General features: G+C 37.7%; 1 protein-coding gene across 7 annotated transcripts; it reads right to left on the reverse strand.

The window, feature by feature from the left end:
* Positions 1 to 582: 582 nt before the first annotated feature.
* Positions 583 to 21790, reverse strand: LOC122032050. 7 transcript variants are annotated; one of them, XR_006125937.1, is made up of 6 exons: positions 21170 to 21790; positions 20885 to 21052; positions 2847 to 3046; positions 1588 to 1867; positions 1439 to 1472; positions 583 to 849 (listed from the first exon to the last, which is right to left on the reverse strand). XR_006125937.1 is itself a non-coding variant. In XM_042591303.1 (6 exons), exons 2-6 carry the CDS (start codon positions 20970 to 20972, stop codon positions 801 to 803), a joined length of 381 nt encoding a protein of 126 aa, XP_042447237.1. In that variant the 5' UTR covers positions 20973 to 21052; positions 21170 to 21787; the 3' UTR covers positions 583 to 800. The 7 variants fall into 7 exon arrangements, 2 of the variants coding, with proteins under 2 accessions (XP_042447237.1, XP_042447238.1); XR_006125938.1 differs by having other exon boundaries at positions 1585 to 1867; XM_042591303.1 differs by lacking the exon at positions 1588 to 1867 and adding an exon at positions 3173 to 3182 and having other exon boundaries at positions 21170 to 21787.
* Positions 21791 to 23294: the final 1504 nt, after the last annotated feature.

The raw sequence follows: 23294 nt of genomic DNA on the forward strand, positions 1-23294 counted from the left end.
CAATGAATTTGGGGACGAATTCAATGACGAAATAATTTTTTTTTACCAAATTTGTCCATATTTTTATAACAAATTTGAGGACGAATTGGTGACAAATTATTTTTTATTGCCAAGTTTGTCTCTAATATTACAACGAATTTGGGGACAAATTCGGTGACATTTTTTTTTACTGTCAATTTTGTCCCTAATTTTGCGACGAATAATAAATTTGTTGCAAAATTGACAACAAATTTGGCAACAAAATTTGGCAACGACTTAAATTTTCGTTGTCAAATTCGTTGATAATTTTCATAAGCATTTGCGACGAATTTGACAACGAAAATACTAATTCAATTAATAAATAAATTTTTATCGCAGAATCTAGAACAAATTTTGTAGATTCGTTCCAAATTCTAGAACGAATCCACAGATTCGTCCCAGAATCTGGGACAAAAATAAATTTATCACAAAATTATCGAGATACAGTAATTACAATAGAATGGGGACAAATCGTTTTCGTCATCAAATTAGTCCCTAATATTAAAATTATTTTTCAATTCAATTTATTTCTATAATTCAATCCATAGATACATAAACACCAAATTCAAATAACAGATTATATATATTCAACACATCCTAATTTTACATACAGTATTAATAATTGAACTCAACTCATAATTCAACAAATATAAAGATCTCAACAAATTTTACAAAATCTATCTTGTTCAAGCTTCTAGAAAATATTATACAAGTTCAACAACCAAATGTTATATAAGTCCATCATCCATCCAAGAAGGTAAATAAACTAAGAATACATTAAATCATCTTCGTCTGCCACAAAAGTTTTGCTCCCCCTCAAATCTCCTTTGCCTACATAACAACAAACAAATAAATCAGATCATGTGTAACAAACAAGAAAAATTGTAAATATGATACGATATGCCCATGTAACAAGAAAGATTGGAAACAAGACATAATTATGAAATTCCCTAAACATTCAAATAAATGCCCTATTTACCAACGATATGAACCATCCATGTCATAGCAATGATAAATAAAATTATAAGAAGTATTTTGAAGCTAAGTACAAGTATCGTAAATATGATACAACCTAATATAATTGGCACATCAAATTGTTATGATAATACCTATTTCACCATATCAATCAATAGCTACAAATATTCTATGTCCATGTGACATGGAGAGCATGAAATGTATTCTTAAAATTTCCTAACATATGAAAATAACTCAAATGAAGAAAACACAAACTAGTTAAGCTTAATGTGGTGATACTAGTCTTTTAGTACTCATAATTACTTGGTTGCTAGGTAAACTTTAATCATAATTTGGAATTTGAACTAATAATGCAATAGTAACAAATTTCAATAAATTAAAAGCAATTAAAAAAAAATAAATAAATAAATAAAATTAAAAGTTTAACAAGTTACTTAATACTTACTTTTTTCTCCGACCTTTAGTTCGTCTCACCAACTCTGTTAAAAATAAATTGACAATATTAATTAAAATAAAAATTAGAAAAATTAACAAACCATTGATTAATGTGTAAAACAGTAAACATGATAAATAATCATCAAAAACCATCACCACCATCATCATTATCATCGTAGTCATCATCATCATCGTCATTAGAAGACTTCTGACTTTGCGCCCTTTCTTGGTCTCTTTGCGATATTATTTCCTTCATATTGCTAACTTCATCAGTCAAGGTATTTATTTGGATCGTAAGTACTAATGTGGAGGAAGATGTTCCAACTAATCTTTGGGTTTTGCTCAAGGAACTCATCCCTAATATCCTTGAGCAAAACCCCTAACTATCGATACCAGCTTGTGAGCATGTTTGGGCTAACTCGAGTTGATCATATTTTTCCTGTTTTATAAAACACATACGATATTGATTAGATATAATAGAAACACATAATATTAAGATAGTAATGGTACGTAACTAATTAAATTTAAACCATATATTAAGACAAAATAAATATTAATTCCAGCCTTGACTGCTTTTGCTCTCGCCCCACTTCATGTGTTATCTTTTTTTTCTAAAAGTGCGGGTGAAAATATCAATGAAAGAAAGCTCCTTCCCTATCTCCTTGGTCTAAAAAAATATTATTTCAAATAATGAAATAATTTGATACATATTAAAAATTTGTGAAAGAGTGAAAAAATTACCATTCTCCGTCTATGCTCAACCATATTAATGGAGCCTCCCGCATATATAGCACGTGAGTCACCAGAATTGTGAAATTGATTCATTCTATTCAGGTCACTCCTTTGCTTACACTCCTCCGTTACCCAAAATATAATGATCCTCTCCTAATTTTCTTCAATGATAAAGTTTGGCTTTCCCCCCGATTCTTGGCGTGACTTAATACATGTCTAATGTGATCGCCACATTTCTTTTTAAATATTCTTCGTATCTTCATTTCGTCATTCGAGTCCCAAGTATTTAAGCGCTGAAATGAAAATTTGTTTTGTTATATATTAACTGTAAAATTGAAGTAAACTCAAGAAAATATACTTTGAACTCGCTCCACCAAAGTTGTTTTGTGGCCGATGGAGTGCTTGAATATGTCATAGAACCCCCCCCCCCCCCCCCCCCCCATGGTTTGTTCACGATTCTATTTATTTCTCGAACAACTTATACCAAATTTTCAAATCTGCATTAAATTACAAAATAACGATGTTAAATAATTAAGATAGGACTCAAAAATAAAATATTTTATAGTACTTACGAATCACCGATGGGAACTAAAGGAGTTCTATCATTCCTAAACTCAGCAAATGAGTTTCTTGCTGAGTCAGGAGGAACTGAGCGGATAGGTAACTACTCTAGGTATGGTACTTACGATGCGAATATGAAACCGATGCAGAAGGTAGATGAGATGGGTCCGACTGGTGAAGGGGTGGCATAGGTACACTAGCAGGGGAATATGATGCCGGTGGAGAAGACACATGGGATGGTCCTGCCTGATTAGGGGGTGGCATAGGTTCATGGATTTGTCTGGTCCTGTGACCGCCGTCTACGTCCACCACGTCGAAATATATGCTGAAAATTCCAATAATTTGATAAAATTAATTACAGATATGATACATAACAAAGGATAATTAAAAACTTATCATTTTTATGTAAAGATTTTGGAAAAAGGGAGAGGGGGAATTTATGAAATGTCACCTCTGATGACCTGTAGAAACAAATACAATGTGTTAACAGATATAGTAAATCAAATTATAAGAGACAGTATATACAATAAATTATGAAAAATTTCTTTAAATAAGCTAACAAAATTTACTCATCATTAAAAATCAAAGTCATCATTGTCATTATTATCCTCCTCCTCCTCCTCTTCCTCCTCCTCCTCCTCCTTATCATCATCATCAATTTCACTTCTATCCACGTTTATTACTACGCTGTTGGGATCTCATAAAGTTGGAATAATATATTCCTCAGTCTGAAAGGTGTTTGCAACTTTCTCTTGTTGATATGCAATATTTTCCTAACGTGCCTCAATTTTTTTTCGTGCTTTGGTTTTACAAACAGCCCACCAATCAATCTTATCGCGTTTCAAACTCGGATATGGAGAATAGAATAACTTGAATTGCTTGTTGTGCCAACACAAATGGTTCATATCTCTTATAAAATCTCTTATGATTTATTTCAACTAAATTATAATATGGATGCACTTTCATCCCTCTAACAGGATCAAACTAGCGACACATAAATAATATAACTTGCATTTGTGGCGGTGGGTATTCTACTTCTATAATTTCACCCAACAAACCATAAAAATCATTGCTTGCACCTCCTTCATTAGATGACGATACGCACACCCCACTATTCATGGTATTCTTTCCCATTCTATAGTCTTAAGTATGAAAATTATATCCATTTATGAAATATGTTGGCCAAGTGCGTACGCATGAATTTGGACTCCATGACAGATAGATTAGTCATTCTTGCTCAAGGTGAGCTTGATTAGCTTGAACCTAAGGTCAAAACACCAATTGTTAAAAATATGCATATGTATCAAAAAAATATAGACTGTTTACTTACATATGATTTGAACCATGCAGCAAATTCTTCTTCACAAAATCGATCAAACTCTTGTGTCGATAATTCAGAATATAAGTTTTTAAATATCCTACTCAAAAAAACATATTGTTACACAAACAATTGACAAAATAAAAAAATAAAAATAAAAATATATACTTACTCGTAATATGACGATACTTCCGAACAAGTTAGTAAAATATATGTTTGGTTTGTCCGTCATTCTTTATCAGTTAAGTATCTTTGTTTACATGGTCCAGTTGGTCGACCAAAGTAGTTAAAAATTGAAAATGAGGTAACATTTGGATCAATAGAACCCTCATCATTTCTGCCCGCTCTTCGCCTTTTGCATTGAACATGAGGTTCAAAATAATATGATGTAAAAGTGGTGACTTCCTCCACAATGTATGCATTAACAATAGAGGCTTCAACTCGTGCTTTATTTTTCACTTTTTTCTTCAAATAATATAAGAATCTATTGGAGATATATAAAATTATATTAAATATAAATATATGATCCAGGAGTAGAAGTAATTTTTTTTTTCATTCAAACAGTCAAATTATACAAAAAAGACACTCTACCTTTCAAATGGATACATCCACCAAAAATGGACGGGTCCTCCAACTTTGGTCTCATATGACAAGTGAATCAAAAGATGCTCAATGGAGTCAAAAAAAAAGAGAGTGAAAATATCCTTTCCAAATTGCACAAAATGATTGGAATATCTCTCTCTAACTTCTCCATGTGTGAACGTCATTGAACAAATATCATGTAGGAAAATATTTAACTCTAATTGCTCCCATCAGTGTAGTAAGAGTTCCTTAAAAGATAGGAATCGTCATTTAATTATGACTACATATCCGTAACTTCCATTCTTTCATATCGACACATCTTCCAAGATTAGACATACCCATCGGAAATTTCAAGATTTAACCATTCACAGACACCGTCGTTAATCCTTATTTAATGTATAAAGCGCTGGCTTTGGTCCCCTATTTTCATCGACATCAAGTGGGTTTTTATGAGTCACATATCATCGAGATTGTTTTTGTTGGTGATATCCATTACAATATTTATCAGTTATCAAAACATTCTTCTCAATATCGCATTATTACGAGATGATGTATCGAATGACTAAACCAATAATCCCAAAATATATTTCGTTTAGTCCGTTGTACTCCCATATATGTTTCATATTTATACTACGTATGGTTGTTCAATAATGGAAAGTGAAGCACTGTACCAAATATCTAGACAATCTCGATGGGCAAGTGTTCTTTCGATCCTATTTTTAGTGAATTCATTTTATTCTTTTCGAAATTATGATTTGGTTAGAATTGTCTATGACAATCAAAATAACTTGATTTCTTTCCGTGTTTCAATCCGAATGACTTTGATCTCTCATACATTATGGGCATCCAAACAAAGGTACTCGAACTGGTCACAAAGTCGGAAAGTCATTTATGGTCGAAAAAAGACGACCGATTATAAACATCGGTTAGAATGAACATCGTATGTAGGAACATCTTCATCTCGTCATAGTTGTTTAAGTTACGTAGTGGGTTGCGTATAAATATCTATTAACTTCTTTGGATTTTGCACTGATACGTACCCAATGTTAAAACATATTAGGTGTTTTCACATCTATGTGGAAGATTATACGTTAAAATAAGCGCCCAAGAATAATTTCTTCCCATTTACTAAGGAGCAAATCCATCGACAGAGACATAATCTAATGTTTATAGTCTCCTTCGAAATCTGGATATATCTATCAAAATTTTTCCCACGATCTACATCGATGGATGACACATTAAACCCTCTTACTGATGATTTGCATGTCAAGTAGTATGTAAGTAGTTGCCTTTGATGCATCGATCTTTGTAACCTAGGGTTAAAGATAAATAAAACAATGTGATGTGATTTACGTCGTTATTGACTTACGGTTTATACCTATCTAAATTCATGAATTTACAAACCTCTACATCTACATCATCTCCCCGATATAACATCTGATCGTCTCTGCAAACATCAATTCTTTAATGGAACCTAAATCTTTCACCAGTGTTTCGTACTATAAAATCAAAATATTGTGATCACATGGCGAATAATGTTAATAAACAATATCATTAAAACAATCTTAGAAATATTATGATCGCCTTTATATTTAATAATCTGAGGTGAGAGATAATTTAGTTTTATCATAGGCCCATAATGGTTCATTTGGCACTCAATACTTTGAAATTTGTAATATATTTCATCGGACACTCATCCAGGCTCCTCAGGCAATATATTAGTGGCAAACATTTGTTCACTTGTTGAAGGAAAACTAGAACTTGCACCAAACATCTCTGGAATATAATTACGCTGCAATTACCATCCTCTCGATCATTGAATTGTTCATATAACTTCGTCCCCACTGAGGTTTGAAAATTCAAATCCGTAATCCTCATAGATATGACGTTCGCTTGTCCGATTATAATAATTGGGTAAAATCAAATCTCTGAAGATGTTCTTCGACTTTATCGTGGGTAAAATTTGTGACACTTTACGCATACCTTATCTTCTTGGCATCCATATACTTAACTTGCGCTAGAATTAAAAATTGTCGTCTCGCGTTGATAAACTAGAATTAACCCACCGATTAGGTAAATTTTTGTTATACATCCAACTTCGCTCATTCGTTATCTCGCGATTTACCGAATATTTGGTTAAACATTATTAAAAGTAACTACGATAAATCTTATTGAAGTATAGAACTCAAGAAATAACTATATAATTATTTAAAGCTAACTTTAGATATAGATGTATATTAATGAACTTAGAACTAGATGTGAACAAACGATGTGAGATTGTCGACCATTGGTGCCGATTCGATTGAGATAAACAACGATTCAATTAAGTAGTAACCTTGAATATTAAATAAAATGAAACAATGACGAACCTTAACGACCGCCATCGACTGATGACGTAGCCAAATGCGTACACAATGACTGACACAAGCCGCCACCAGTAACACCGACCAAGAGGCGGGGCGCAACACGCAGCGGTGCATGAGCCGGCGGCCAGACGCCGGCCAGCCAGCGCCTGGCAGCGGCCAAGCAGCGGCCAGCCCGTGCCAATGGCTAGCCCAGCGACGCGGGCCAAATTCGACCAGCCACGGCCAAGTCCGCGCCGCCAGCTAGACGTCGGCCAGCCATCGCCTGGCGACGGCCATCCAGTGGCCAGCCCGCGGCGATGGCCAACCCGCGGCCACCTCGGAGATCACTCGTCGCCGAGAGAGGGAGATTCGAGAGCAGCGTAGAGAGATGGGCTTACCAATCGAAAAGCTTCCACCGCCGGAGATCACGCGGTCGTCGGTCGGAGATGTGGCTGAAACCCTCCTGGAAACCGCAGGTTGGAAGGGGGAACCAGGGAGAGAGGAAAGAAATGGGGAAGAAAATAAATAGCGTGATGAGGTATAGATCTAGGGTTTTTATCATCAAATATTTTTTGTTCCCAATTTCCTACCTAAATTTGGGACGAATCCCTGGATCGTTGTCTTGATCGTAAATATAAGCCTTCGGTATATCCCTGGGTCAAGATATACCCAAATATTTTTATGGATATATTTATGATCAGGACAACGATACGAACGCATAGAAACTTATTTCAATTCCGATGTCTCTAGGTTCATATTTAAGGCGTCTCATTTTTTTCCTAATTTTTTAAATAATTTCGGATTCGTCCCAAGTTTTGGGACGAATCCAGGATTCGTCCCAAAACTGAAATTAATTTTAAAAAAACAAAAATCAAATACCGAAGGCTTATATCTTGACCCAGAGACATCGGAATTTATGAAAGCCTTCGTATCTTAACCCAGAGACATCGAAATTTATGACCCTGGGTCAAGATATAAGCCTTCGATATTTGATTTTCTTTTTTAAAAATTATTTTCAGTTTTGGGACGAATCAAAAAATGAAAAAAAATGGGATGACTTAGGGGGTGTTTGGTTCTTTCCTAGAAATAAGAATCGGAATATGAATCATTGTATTGTGGAATGGGAATGGGTATGAGCATGGATATTACTCTTAAAAGCAATGTTTGGTTTGTTGCATATCTTCTATCGGAATAAATCAAAATTCCCTTTTTTTATCTTTAAAGGAAAATAAGAGAAAAAATTATATGTGAGAGAAAGATGAATGTGAGAGAAAAATATGATGAAAGAGAATGATGAGAGAGAAAATATGATGAGAGAGAAAGTGTGATGAGAAAAAATAAAGAAAGAAAATGCAATGAGAGAAAATGAGAAAAAGAGAATGTGATTGGAGAGAGCATGATAAAAGAAGATAAGAGAGAAAATATGATGCGAGAGAAAATATGATGAGAGAAGATGAAGAGAGATAAAATATAATAAAAAAAATAAGGAGAGAGTGTGATGAGAGAGATTGAGGAGAGAGAAAGTATGGTGAGAGAAAAAGAGAACAGTGAGTATGATGAGAGAAATTGTAGAAAGAGAAAGTGTGTTGAGGAAAAAAGGAGGGAGTGTGACAAGAGATATTGGGGAGAGAGAAAGTATGATGAGATAGAAAGTGTGATGAGAAAAAAATAGAAAAGAGAGTGTGATGGGAGAGATTGAGAGAGAAAGTGTAATGAGAAAAAAAAGAAGGAACAGAGTGCGATGGAAGAGATTGAGGAGAGAGAAAGTGTGATGAGAGAGAAAGTGTAATGAGAAAAAAAAGAAGGAACAGAGTGCGATGGAAGAGATTGAGGAGAGAGAAAGTGTGTGATAAAATGATGAGAGAGAAAATATGATAAGAGAAAAAAAGAGAGAAGTGATACGAAAGAAAAAATAAATAAATATATTTTGATATTTGATATTAATGGAAAAAAATTTTAGTTTTAAATCAAGGGTATTTTTGGAATAAGGGAATATTTTGATTGATAAAAATAGAGTAATGGCTCATTGAATGAGAGGTACATGGGAATGAGTTATTACCCATTTTCAAATATTCATTCCCTTATTTGTATTCCTATTCCTATAATCCAAACATTAACAATGGTAATCAATGATTCTCATTCCCCACTCCAATTACCCTAAACCAAACGCCCCCTTAAATATGGACCTAGAGACATCGGAATTTCATGAAACAAGTTTCTATGCGTTCATATCGTTGTCCTGATCGTAAATATATCCATAAAAATATTTTTGACTAAATATATTGATTTTTGAAATTTTTTAATCTCAATTTGACCTATTTTGGTGTTAAAAATTTGAATCACTGAAAATATTAATTCAAAATTATGGATGATGACATATTTATGATCAGGACAACGATACGAATGCATAAAAACTTGTTTCATGAAATTTCGATATCTTTAGGTCCATATTTAAAGTTTCAATCACCTATTTACAATCATTCACTGCACGATACCTTTTTACAATAGTTAGTAACAACCTATATATGTTTTAAAAAATATCTACCAAGAGAAATCGGAATTTCATGAAACAAGTTTCTATGCGTTCATATCGTTGTCCTGATCGTAAATATATCCATAAAAATATTTTTTACCAAATATATTGATTTTTAGAATTTTGTAATCCCAATTTAACATATTTTTGGTATTAAAAATTTGAATCACTCAAAATAATAATTCAAAATTATGGATGATGGTATATTTACGATCAAGACAACGATACGAACGCATAGAAACTTGTTTCATGAAATTCCGATGTCTCTAGGTCAAGATATAAGCCTTCGGTGTTTGATTTTCTTTTTTAAAAATTAATTTCAGTTTTGGGACGAATCCCGAGATTTGTCCCAAAATTTGGGATGAATCTAGGGATTCGTCCCAAAACTTAAATTATTTAAAAAATTAGGAAAAAAATGAGACGCCTTTAATATGAACCTAGAGACATCGGAATTGAAATAAGTTTCTATGCGTTTGTATCGTTGTCCTGATCATAAATATATCCATAAAAATATTTTTTACCAAAATATTGATTTTTAGTATTTTTTTAATTCCAATTTGATCTATTTTTTGTGTTAAAAATTTGAATCACTCAAAATAATAATTCAAAATTATGGATGATGGTATATTTACGATCAGGACAATGTTATGAACGCATAGAAACTTGTTTCATGAAATTCCAATATCTCTATGTCAAGATATAAGCCTTCGGTGTTTGATTTTCTTTTTTTTTTTAATTAATTTTAGTTTTGGGACGAATCCTGGATTCATCCTAGATTTTGGGACGAATCCTGGATTTGTCCCAAAACTTGGGACCAATCCCGGGATTTGTCCCAAAATTTGGGACGAATCCAGGGATTCGTTCCAAAACTTAAATTATTTTTAAAAAAAAAGGAAAAAATTTGGACGCCTTAAATATGAACATAGAGCCATCGGAATTTCCTAAAACAAGTTTCTATGCGTTCGTATCGTTGTCCTGATCGTAAATATACTATCATCCATAATTTTGAATTATTATTTTGATTGATTCAAATTTTTAACACCAAAACTAAGTCAAATTGGGATTAAAAAATTCTAAAAAACAATATATTTGGTAAAAAAAATTTTATGGATATATTTATGATTAGGACAACGATACAAATACATAGAAACTTGTTTCATGAAATTCCGATGTCTCTAGGTCAAGATATAAACCTTCAGTGCTTGATTTTCTCTTTTTAAAATTAATTTCAGTTTTGAAACGAATCCTGGATTCGTCCCAGATTTGGGACGAATCCAGGGTTTCATCCCAAAAATTAAATTATTTAAAAAAAGGGAAAAAAAATGGAAAACCTTAAATATAGACCTAGAGATATCAGAATTTCGTGAAACAAATTTCTATACGTTCGTATCGTTGTCCTGATCATAAATATATTCATAAAAATATTTTTGATCAAATATATTGATTTTTAGAATTTTTTAATCCCATTTTGAGCTAATTTGTGTTAAAATTTTGAATCATTCAAAATATTAATTCAAAATTATGGATGATGGCATATTTACGATTAGGACAACAATACAAACGCATAGAAACTTGTTTCATAAAATTCCGATGTCTGTAGGTCAAGATATAAATCTTCCGTGTTTTTTTCTTTTTGTAAAAAATAATTTCAATTCTGGGACGAATCCAGGATTTGTTCCTAAATTTAGGACGAATTTTGGATTTATTCTAGATTTGGAGACGAATTTAGCAACGAAAGTTTTTCCTTTTGCAAACTTGAAATAAAATTTTTTTGTTACAAATTTCGTTGGTCATTTGGGTCGAAATTTATTTTTGTTGATAAATTTATCTTAATTTTGGGACGAATTATTTTCGTTCCAGACTTTTGTCCTTAAATTTATAATTTTTTTTTTTTGTAGTGAATTAAATCACATGGAAGAGAACAGATAATAAGATACATATTTTGTCCAATAAACATAGAGAAACGTCATTGGCACCTATTTATGTTTGATTTGCACCTAGGTGAGAAGGAACACTAAAACTCCATCTTTTGACTGTTAGGACCTTCGGATGGCTAGAGAGGGAGGGTGTGAATAGCCTCCTCTAAAACTCAATTAATCTCCTCACAAAAGTTTGTTAGCACAGCGGAAATAAGCAAAAGGAAAACTGATGCAAGGAAAAGAAACAACCCACCACTAACACAACAAGGATGTAAGAGGTTCGGGGATAACTTGCCCCTACTCCTCTGCGTATCCGTAAGGTGGACGATCCCTTGATCTTTCAGTAGATCACACCCCGGACAGATTCCGGCTAAGTATTTCTCCTTCTCGGTGGAGTAACCTCTCCACAAAGTCTCAGAAAAGATTTGAAATGAAGCACAAGACTTACAGAGTTTAGTGGCTAAAAGGAATGAACAATATACTTACAGCCACGATGAAAGCAAAGCGCAAAGACAGAAGAAATTCCTCAGCCAAGAGCTCAAAAACACAGCACTCTTGCTTGATCGACAGAGAGTTTTTTTTTGAAAATCCTCTCTCAAACCTCTCTTCTTCCTTCTTCTTATTCCTCTGCTTTCTCACTGTCTTCAGCCAGAGCCGAATCACTGTCACCTATATCGAATCACTGCGACCAACTCAGGCGTCGCCAATCACTCTTCCTCCTCGTGGTTCTCAGAACTCACTGATACCATCCATGATCTTCATGATGTCTCTGAGCTCGAACGATAAGCAAGAGTCAAGTGTTGCCGATTCATGACCGGTGAGCGTTGGCCTCAATGGTACCATTTGTGGCGAAACACAGTGAGAAAACGCACTTGGTCTTATTCTTCGATGGAGTTTAATTTGAATTTAAGCATTGGCACGACACCTGCAACTTGTAACTCAAAAGCTTACGGAGATGGTTAGATCGAATGAATCGAAATCGCGAGAGAAGCGGGAAGCAGAAGACGACATCGTTGTGGATCGGTCGGAGCGATCCAGGCCCTCTGGACCGATCGGGACACATCCGATCGATGCGGATGTCTCGATCGATCATGGACCGATCGGCCTATGGTGGATCGGTCAGCGGCGATCCCTACATTGTGATCGAATCACATCGCTTTGCGATCGATCACGGGGCCGATCGGATAACCTGACTCGTTTGTTCTCTTGATCGGTCGCGGACCGATCGAATAACTAAGGTATCTTGGATGGTCGACGGACCGATCGGTACGACAATATCCGGATCGGATTGGACGGACCGATCCGATGCCTTGGTTTTAGAGCTTCGACTCAAACCTAGCGTCTTCTGGTCGGAGAACAAGCTCCGAGCCCTCTCTCGACCTAGTCGGACGAGCAGTGCTCAGGGCCCTCGCGACCGTGGGTCTAGAGAGCGAGCTCAAGGCCCTCTCCGACCTAGCGTGAGAACGCAGCTACAGGAGCCCTCTCCGACTTCCGTCCGAGTCGGAGAATGAGCTCACAGGCCCTCTCGGCCTGAGTGGAGAGAGCAGTGCGAGGCCCTCTCCGACTTCGTCCGGTCAGGAGCAGGCTCAGGAGCCCTCTCGGCTTAGTCGAGGAACAAGCTCACGAGCCCACTCCGACTTCCGTGTGCAGTATCGGTGCTTGGACTTTTCCTCTCCACGGATCACCTTGATCATTAATCGATCTGAGTTTAATTAATATCGTCTGAACTTAAATCGGTGTCGACATGAAACAAGCAGGGGTTGTGATTAAAATCTTCACTTTTGTTGTTTGACAACACGATTTAAGTTTAGATCACAATGTTCGTATTTCCTTAATTTTAGGGAATCAAGATCCTCCCCAAAGACGGATACAACACCATGTATAAGGATAGGGGAATCAAGATCCTCCCCAAAGCGAACTTTCATTTATCTCTAAACTTAGTTATCTTCTCCCCTTTGTCAAATACCGAAAATGTGCGAATTAGGTAAGAAAGCGTTAAAGGACTCCCCCTTAACCCATACTGTCTTTTTCTTAATCCACCTAGAATGCCCTCTAAGTGTATTATAAGGCGGTGATAAAGAAATAAGAGACATACAAGACATGACATATGAACAACATATTAATAGCCAATAGGAAGTGAAACATAAAAAAATAAGAAAATGAGCGGCGTAAATTTATGAAATCAGTGATTATCCAGGTCGGACATAAGTATCCAACAAACAACATCTAAAACATAGATAATCAAAATGACAGTAAAACAATGTGTATCAATCAACCTCCTCGTCGAGGAGCATCAACATCATCAATTTGGAGGTGGGTCCACGAGGTGGCATGTCCGGCGCTGGATGGATGGCAGGAAATATTGCGGAGGTGGGTATCGGCCATCCATCGCATATCGCTGATGTGTTAACCGTTGCGTAGATCGTCGTGGCGTTGGTCGATCGACGCGGCCCGTGGAGCTCGGACAGAACGACTTCGTCGTCGATCAATGCGGCTCTCCGGCTCGGCGATCTGCCGGTAGATCGGGATCGCCTCTCCGTCGTCAGCGGCGGCAGGGAGGGGCGCATGACTTGTGCGTGGAGGTGCCGTGATAACTCACCTAGTGCTCTCCCGTCCTTCCACCGAACCTCCCATTCTGTCCTATGATGCTAGACTTGGAAAATGCTCGTTTCCCAAGTCTCAGTCCTGCCTGAACATCTTGACTATTCTACCCTTGGAGACATCAATGAAGGGTCTCGAGCGATCGTAATTATATGCCCATAAGGCGTATAAGCGATGAAGTTGTTTGGCTCACTATGGAGATGATCGAAGAATAGATGCTAGACATGATGTCAAAGTCGAGGCAGCCTTGATCCATAAAGCATCAGAGACGATGATGATATGGTGGATCTCGGACAAGGGTTTAGATCGATTGTGACGGCAGGTTGTACAATCTTAAAGAGAATGTAATCTAGGCGGATAATCTCGAAAGGCAAAGTAGGAAAATCAACATCTAATTCATTTAGCCCACGGTCTAGAATATCCAAGAAAATACTCATGCGGAGTCGGATGAGACATGAAGGGTGAAGATAAAGTGCAGTAAGTCGGGATATATGGAAAGACATTTCACGAACACTCTATGAACTAGATAATCGAAGAAGGGCGAAATCAAGAGTATGCTTAGCAACTTTTGTTTTATAACTTACATCATTAGTTTGATGAAGATTGTTATAAAACTCAGATACTAAGTCATAATTGATATCTCGTTCTAAATAGACAATGATTTCTGACACAGATGGATAAAATTCGTCCATGAATTTTCGATCCACAGACCTACAAGGGAGCAATTTGAAGTTCCGTTGTTTAAAGGATTGTTCAAAATGATGATTTGGGAATCTCCCGGAGACAGATGGTTGAGGTCGGGAGGGAGCCTTAGTCTTAGACTTCTCAGGCGACTTAGAGGTTCATTCACCCACTTGTTTCTTCCTAAGGTTTAACAATGTGATACAATGTGACAAATATGTAAAATACCGAAAATAGGCGAATATTGGTAAGAAAATTTTTCGGAATTTTTGAAAATTTTCTGGGAATTTTTCGGAGATCGTATGGATGAGTTTACGGGGATAAAACTGGGCCCCGGAAAAACATGTTTAAGGTACCCCATTTAAGTGAGGAAAAGTTATTTTTCTTTTCCTTTTTATTTGCTTTTTCTTTTACTCTTATTTCTTTCCTCCTCCGTGCGTGCCCTAATCCTTGACGCCGTCTCCTCCTAGCCGGCGCCGCACTTCCCCTCCTCCTCCATTTCTCTCTTCCTCTGCCGGTTCTCCCATTCCTCTTCCTCTCCTGGCCGACGCCGTTTGAGCCCTAGCCATCTTCTCGGTCGCGGCTTCTCCACTCGACAGGCGTCGCCGCAAGACATGCCGCTTTGCCTCCTCCGGTGCCCTAGATTTTTTCTTCTTACCTGTGAGACTTCTTCTGCGATCCGGTGGCGGGCAGCGATTAAGGCCGCCTCCTGCTGCTCGTGCCTTTGCTAGTCACCGGCGCTGTTGCCCCTCTGTGGAGACTACCACGGTCGACGATCACCGACCACGGGGCTCGGTAGCCACTGCGTGCCTAGCTTCCTCTCCTCTCGCCCCTCTTCTTGTTCTCTGCATCACCGCCACGGTTGACTCGGTTGCCCTAGATCATTTGGAAAACAGTGGAGAAGATGACAACAAAGCCGATAGATTCAGGGATTGAAGGTGAGAGTTAGGATTTGGTTTTGATTTTTGCTTGTTTTGTCTTCGCTGTAGCATAGTGGATGGAATTGTTGTGCTAATTGAGAATGTGGTCTCGGTTGTAGAGTCTTGGTCACTGGTAGGTACTCCTTTTCACACTATCCCTAATCATGATCAGCAGTGGTTGGTGAGGTATAGTGTAGTAAATTTTGATACATAATTAATTAGGGTTATGTATTGAATTAGGGATAATTGAATTTGGAGTGGATTGCTAATTTAGGGATATGGATTTGGTGGACAGCAGCCGTTGGAGTTCATATGAGTGGAATATATGGATCAGGACTGATTCTTGGAGGTAATTTGATCATGGTAATTCCGGCCTTGGATCAGTGGTGGTTTATCCCAATTTGGGTAAGTTATTATGGTTGATTATGCTCATGGCAAGTCCTAATTCGAATGTATTAGTTAGAATCGATTGAGGAGTTAAATGATCCAATTAGGGTTTATAATTGGATCTGAATTTTCGTTAGCTTCTCGAGGATTTGATTTAGCTAATTTATTTATATGTAATTAGCTAAATCTGGATACTATGTGTCACAGGACTTTGACGCGAGACGAGCATCTCGACGTTGGATTTGATTAGATTGGACCTGCTATTTGGAGGCGGGTACCTCTTGACTTATCTTTTATGATATTGTCTTTGGATATGCATAATATTTTATAACTACAAGCAATGAACATGTTTGTCTTTGGTATGCCACTGTTTGATATCCATAGTATGTTAGGTTTATCGCCTGTGACGTATCCGTGCTTATATCATGTGATTTATTGCCATGAGTACTGTATTACCATGAGTATCTTAGTTTCTAGAATAAGTGACATACCATGTTTTACTGAGGTTAGGACTAGATTGTACATCGAGATTATCGATACTTAGGTTTTTATCATGCTTGGATTGTATACCTCTGTTTGTATATCATATATGATTCGTGTACCTAGACCTTGATTCTTGATATATGCGTATTGTTGGTACATATGTTATGGAAGGAGATATGTTTAGGATCTAGGTTGCTATACCATGGGGACCTGTATACCCTAGATCAGTGGATTTGACATACTGATAGTGTGGTACCCATATTATGTATATATGGATTTTTCATGATTGTTATGTTCGGGACCTAGGTTTTGATATCCTATCGACCTGTGTATTTTAGTTCTTCGTATTTGACCATCGATATTACGGTACTCATTTTATATATATGGATATAGTCATGGATCGGTTTATTTCTATGCTTAGTGTCATGCATCGTGATTGCATCTTTATCGGCTCCACTATGGTTGACCTGCGATTCGTGTCTTGCACACCACTCGAGGATTAGTGGTATAGCGAGGCGGTGTGTGGATTACTAGCTCCGTTAGTACGAGGACTCGGCGTGGTAGCCGTGATCGATTCCGCTCTGTTGGCTCAGGCATTTAGTGTATGTAGTGGCCGTGACGGTGGACTCTGTTTGGCTCCGTTGGTCGGTGACTCGGTGGTGGCCGTGATTTCCTCCGTCGTCGAGGAGATGAGTATTGAGCTCCCATTTATGATTTGGGGTCGGAGGACAGGAGTACTCCGACATCTAGTCCACTCGGTCACTCATCGGGAGTAGTGACAGTGCAGTTGTCGCCCTACCCTCGGTCTCGTTTGTGTGTGAGATGGTAGTGGCGTCGGGGGTGACCGCATGTCATTAGCATCGTATGCATTGATGCATTTATATTCTTATGATTTTGTTTCGCGTTTGGTTGTTGCATTTGGTTGGATCGTACTGACTGGGGATTATTGACACTTCGGTTTGTGACCCTTTTATGCGGATAGGGTTCTGGTGAGTCTGACTTCCTCGATTACCTTTCGGTTTGAGTATTCTATATATGATTAGGAAGTTTTATTCCATGTTTATTCTGTTAGATATATTGGTACTTGTTGAGTTGTTGAACTCACCCGTTGATACTATCTTTTCAGTGCAGGTTGGTTTTGGTGTCGCTTGGAGTATCATGTCTGCTGGTCCAAGACTTATCGGTTTCACGTATGTTTTGTTTGTTTTATGTATCGGTTTGTTTAGCTCTGTACTCTGGTTTTATTTTTGGAGAGTTGATGTTGTTATGTGGTGTTTTGTATTTGTTATTGGTTGTGTAAGCCTAGCCAGCTAGCAGTTTTGTGTTTTAGTTTTGATACAGTCGGATATTAACTGCGTGGTGTTTGTTTTCTTTTATTGTTATTATTCCAGTCGCGAGGTATATAGTGCTTGTAGAAAGTTTGGTTGTCGCGTCGGAGATCTTGAAATTTCTTGGACGGAGACTCCTCGGGCGTGACAAAATAAGTGAGCACACAAAGCCAAACAAAATGCAGATCTGGTGAAACTGAAATGCCAAGGTGAGTAGTTCTAGAGAAGTATGGAGTTACCTTGGTGCCATTGAAGTATCTTTTGGCTAGGGCTTCGACGTGCAAAGAGAAGAGAAGAGTTGAGGTGTAGGAAAGTGTCGGCTAGGGCTTCAGCGTGAAAGGATCGGGAAGATTTAAGGTAGATCGGCTAGGGTCCAGGTGTTGAAGTGATCGGACGGTTGTCCGATCAAGAGATATCATAAACTTCCAGATCGGTCACCAGTCCGATCAGGGAACCTCCTGATCGGTCTCTGGACCGATCAGGGAACCTCCGCTTCTCCCGGCGTTTGACGCTGGCGGAACACCCCTCGGCCGAATCACAACCGGATTCTGGCCGAATCGCGGTCGGATTCTGGCCAGATGGCTGCTGGAATCAGGCGGAAATTTTGGATCGATTCGATAGCAGACACTGATCGGTCCAGCCCGATCAGGAGAAGGTTGATCGGTTTGTCGATCGATCCAAAAATCTCTCCGGACCCTCCTGTTTGTAATCGATCGATCCAGGACCGATCAGGTTCGTTATCGCAAGCTTGCGGTCGGTCTGCCGATCGGGATCGGCAGGGGCGATCGGTCCGTCTGTGCGTGAGACTCGATCATTTCGATCGATCTGGGCGATCGAGGGTTCCTGATCGGCGGTGGCCGTCGAAGTTCTGATATCTCCGATCGGACGATCACACGGACCTGGCGATCTCTCTTAAATCTTCCGATCCTTTCTCTTCTGGCCCCTTCCTCGACTCTTCTCTTTGCGCGCAGCAGATGCTTGATGGCACGGTAACTCCGTACTTCCTAGAACTACTCATGATTCATTCTCACCGTATCTGTGCATTTTGTTTTGGCTTTCGATTGTTGGTTACTTGCCCATTGTATCACATTGTTAAAACTTAGGAAGAAACAAGTGGGTGAAGGAACCTCTAAGTCGCCTGAGAAGTCTAAGACTAAGGCTCCCTCTCGACCTCAACCATCTGTCTCCGGGAGATTCCCAAACCACCATTTTGAACAAGCCTTTAAACAACGAACTTTCAAATTGCTCCCTTGTAGGTTTGTGGATCGAAAATTCATGGACGAATTTTGTCCATCTGTGTCAGAAATCATTGCCTATTACAAACTTGATTCACTTGTCTATTTAGAACGAGATATCAATTATGACTTAGTATCTGAGTTTTATAACAATCTTCATCAAACTAATGATGTAAATTATAAAACAAAAGTTGCTAAGCAGACTCTTGATTTCAGTTTCTCAGCCTTTTTTGATTATCTAGCTTGCCGTAGGTGTTCAGGAAATGTCTTTTCTATATATCTTGACTTACCAGAACCCTTATCTTCACCCTTTGATGTCTCATCTGACTCCATTTATGAGTATTTTCTTCGGATATCCTAGACCGGGTGGGCTAAATGAATTAGATGTTGATTTTCTTACTTTTGCAGCCATGAGATTATCTGCCCCAGATTACATTCTCTTTAAGATTGTCACAAACTGCCTTCTGTCAATCACATCTAAACCCTTGTCTGAGATCCGACCATATCATTGTCTGATGCTTTATGGATTGCGTCGGCGTCTCGACTTTGACATCATGTCTAGCATCTATTCTTCGATCATCTCCTATAGTAAGCCAAACAACTTCACTGTTTATATGCCTTATGGGCATATAATTACAGATTGGTTCGAGACCCTTCAGATTGATGTCTCCAATGGTAGAATAGTCAAGATGAACGGGCATTTTCCAAGTCTGGCATCATAGGACAAAATGGGGAGGTTCGGTGGAAGAATGGGAGAGCACTAGGTGAGTTACCACGGGCACCTCCACGACAGGTTGCGGCTGCTCCTGTTGCTGTTCCTCCTGCTACTGCTACTGACGATGGCACGATGAGCTACTGGTTGCTGAGCTCCACGAGCTGCGCGTTCGGATTGACCAACGCTACGATGATCTACGCAGTCAGCAGTTGGCGACACATCAAGCGATTATGGGATGGATGGCCAGATACCCACCTCCGTAGTATTTCCCGGGCTATCCATCCTCGAGCAGCAGCATGCCACCTCAGGGACCTACTCCTCCAGCTGATGATGCTGATGCTCCTCATGATGAGGAGGTTGATTGATACACATTGTTTTATGCTGTCATTTTGATTATCTATGTTTTAGATGTTGTTTGTTGGATACTTATGTCTGACCTGGATAATTGCTGATTTCATAAATTTATGCTGCTCATTTTCTTATTTTTTTTATGTTTCACTTCCTATTGGCTATTAATATGTTGTTCATATGTCATGTCTTGTATGTCTTTTATTTCTTTATCACTGTCTTATAATACACTTAGAGAGCATTCTAGGTAGATTAAGAAAAAGACAGTATGGGTTAAGGGGGAGTCTTTTAACGTTTTCTTACCTAATTCGCACATTTTCGATATTTGACAAAGGGGGAGAAGATAACTAAGTTTAGAGATAAATGAAAGTTTGACTTTAGGGGGAGGATCTTGATTCTCCTAAAATTAGGGAAATATGAACATTTCTGATTTAAACTTAAATCGATGTCAACATCAAAACAACAGCCAAGTCAGATTGTATTAACATTGACAAGAGAAAAAAAAAACAAGTATATTGACTAATGTTAATCAGGCATATTTAGAAAAGCAATATACACGTACTATTGACATAGCATTTACAAACTTACCCACATAATTTAGATATTCTCAAACTTTAATTACGTAATTTAATAAATTAATAAAATTAAAAAGAGTTTTAGAAAATGAATACTTGATTTAGTAAAAATGAGAAATAGAATATGACACTTATGAGAGGTAAATATAAAATTACTAAAATTAATATAAATGAGAAGATATAATTTACTCACTGAATAATATTTTTTCAAAACCTCCCATGCCAACTTGCAAGCAAAAGGGGCAGAATACTTTTCCTCTTCTTTCTTCTCTTATTTCCATGGATAAGTATAATCATGGTAAACTCATCGTCAATTCTTCTAGCAAGTTGGGACATCTCACTCTGTAAGAAAGCTTGCTCGCTGTCAAAAAAAAAAACATTTCTGGGTTTTATTTCCAATTTCTTAACTATCACAAATTGGGAAAAAAAAACCGAAGGAAAAAAAAGAGAGAAAAAGATGAGTACAAAGAGTCGCTACCCGGAATCGCCGGAAGAGCTGCTGTCTAGATCTGATGAAGGCTGTCCAGATCCGATGAGCTTGCTGTCCAGATCTGATGAAGGCTGTCCAGATCCGATGAAGGGCGGTGGAATCGCTGGATGGAGTGGCTGTGGTGCTGGCGGAGTTGCAAAGGAACGGAACTCGGGGAAGATGAAGGTGCTTCTGTGGAAGTGGCTGATCGAAGGAGGATGAAAGTGTGATCCGGATGAGGCTTCTCCAGCAGCAAATCTGTCAACGAAGGAGCTGTGAACGGATGTAGGAGGCTTCCAACCGTGTAGAACGCTGAACTCGTAGCCACGAGATCTCGAGGCTTCGCGAGAAGAGCTCCCTCCTTATAATCGGTTGGAGGAAAATGGCTTTGCCGGCGGTGGGTTACGCAATGCAGGTGGATGAGTGGAGGAGATTCGGATCCGAAGCTCCCAAATGGAGATGGCGTGAGCTGAAGAGGAGGAGGATGATGAGTCTGGCGAGCGGGGGTGGTGAGGAAGCCTTCCTACGGTTCTGTCTCGGGGAAGAGTCGCGCGAGGAGTGACCTGAGAGATGATGGCGGCGCGTGTGATGAGGGGGAACCCTCCTTAGTGAACCCTTTTCTCTTGTAGTTCATCCAACCCTTCATTTAGCCAACTTGATTTTGAACCCTTTGATTAAGGGTTGTCGAATCAAGCTCTCATATGTGCCAACCCCAATTGAACTTGAAGTCTTGAACCAAGCTCCAATTTGAACGGAACAAGATGAACCCTTCAAATTGAATCCCTCTTAATTTTGAATCAACTTCTTTTAAACCTAATCTTGGCCCAAGACTGACTCGGCTCGACTTAAGTCTCATGGCTTTTTTGATTCCTTACACAATCACATTCACAATTTATGAATTAGTGTCATAAAGGTAAAAAAATTACAATGAAACTCAAAAATTCAGTGCATGATATAAAAAATAGATTAAAGATGTAAAAGGATGAAAATCATTAATTAGGGACATAAAATAAACATCAAATTGCTAGTTATCATATACTCTAGTGGTAGGCCTCAGTAGGTAGCCGAGTCACATATTCTAGTTACAGGTCTCAATAGGCAGTCGATCGCCAGAAGCTATTTGTTAAATGATAGAAGTCAGGTAGGGTTGGGATCTGAATGGAAATAATGAAGGGAATAGGATTCAAAAAAGAGCAAGAGAAATAAATGATCGAATCCTCTAGATCGTAAAGTACGATCCAAATAATAGATCATGTCATTCATAGGTGGAATCTTATGAACCCCATTTGTATGGGATCCATGAGATCCCATCTATTAATAATCTCTGGTCCAGGAGCGGACCAAGGGTTATGACCAGAGGATCTTGGACGGAGGAAAAAGAGTGGTGGTGGCATTGAAGTTGCCTTGTGATATCGATTTAGGATAATAAAATAGGATATCGGATCTATATCAAAATGCAAGTTGACAGTGTTAGATCCATCAACCAATATACCAAACTCAACCTTTCACTACAGTACAATCGGAATAAACCACCTAAGGTCAATTGAACCGTATTTATTTATTTTTTATTTAAATTTATTTGTTATAATTTTTATCAGTTCAAATTGGATTTGAATTTTTCATGAAGTTCAAGTTATGATATTATTGTCCTTATAATTTAGATAAATTATTCAGCTAATATAATAAATTTATATTTTTTATTTATGATAATAGATAATTTAAGATAATAAAAAATATATATAATTAATTTTTTGTATGTGGATAAAAATAGATAAATAAAATTATAATTAAAATTTAGACAAGTAGATAAATACAGCTATTTTCCAAACCGCGTAGCACGTTTTGCGTTTTACCAAAATCGCGTAAGGTATTTTGGGATTTTAAAACATACGTTGATGGGGAGGTATTATGGAGAAGGAAGAAGAAAGATTTTTGCTCTAGAAATTTTGGAACTAGACCTTTGATTTAATTTCAGATATGAGTATTTAATTGAATGATCTTGATCTCTTAATTACGCAGTTAACTGTATGTGTTTTTATCAAATTAATATGATAAAACATTACAAAATTTTAAATTGATTTATCACATGTATACAGTATTAATAGTTTTAAGATTAATTAGTTGATACAAATAT

Source organism: Zingiber officinale, chromosome 11A (genome assembly GCF_018446385.1).
Source record: "Zingiber officinale cultivar Zhangliang chromosome 11A, Zo_v1.1, whole genome shotgun sequence".
NCBI lineage: Eukaryota > Viridiplantae > Streptophyta > Magnoliopsida > Zingiberales > Zingiberaceae > Zingiber > Zingiber officinale.

Bases quoted from the DNA above. Each gene is read 5' to 3' on its own strand.
- LOC122032050 (XM_042591303.1), bottom strand. From the start codon at position 20,972: ATGGAAATAAGAGAAGAAAGAAGAGGAAAAGTATTCTGCCCCTTTTGC. The intron at 1,473-2,846 runs GTAAGTACCATA...TATTTTTAACAG, and splicing joins ATCGGTTTCATATTCGCATC to AGTTGGTGAGACGAACTAAA. The intron at 850-1,438 runs GTAAGTATTAAG...GTTGTTATGTAG, and splicing joins ACTAAAGGTCGGAGAAAAAA to GCAAAGGAGATTTGAGGGGG.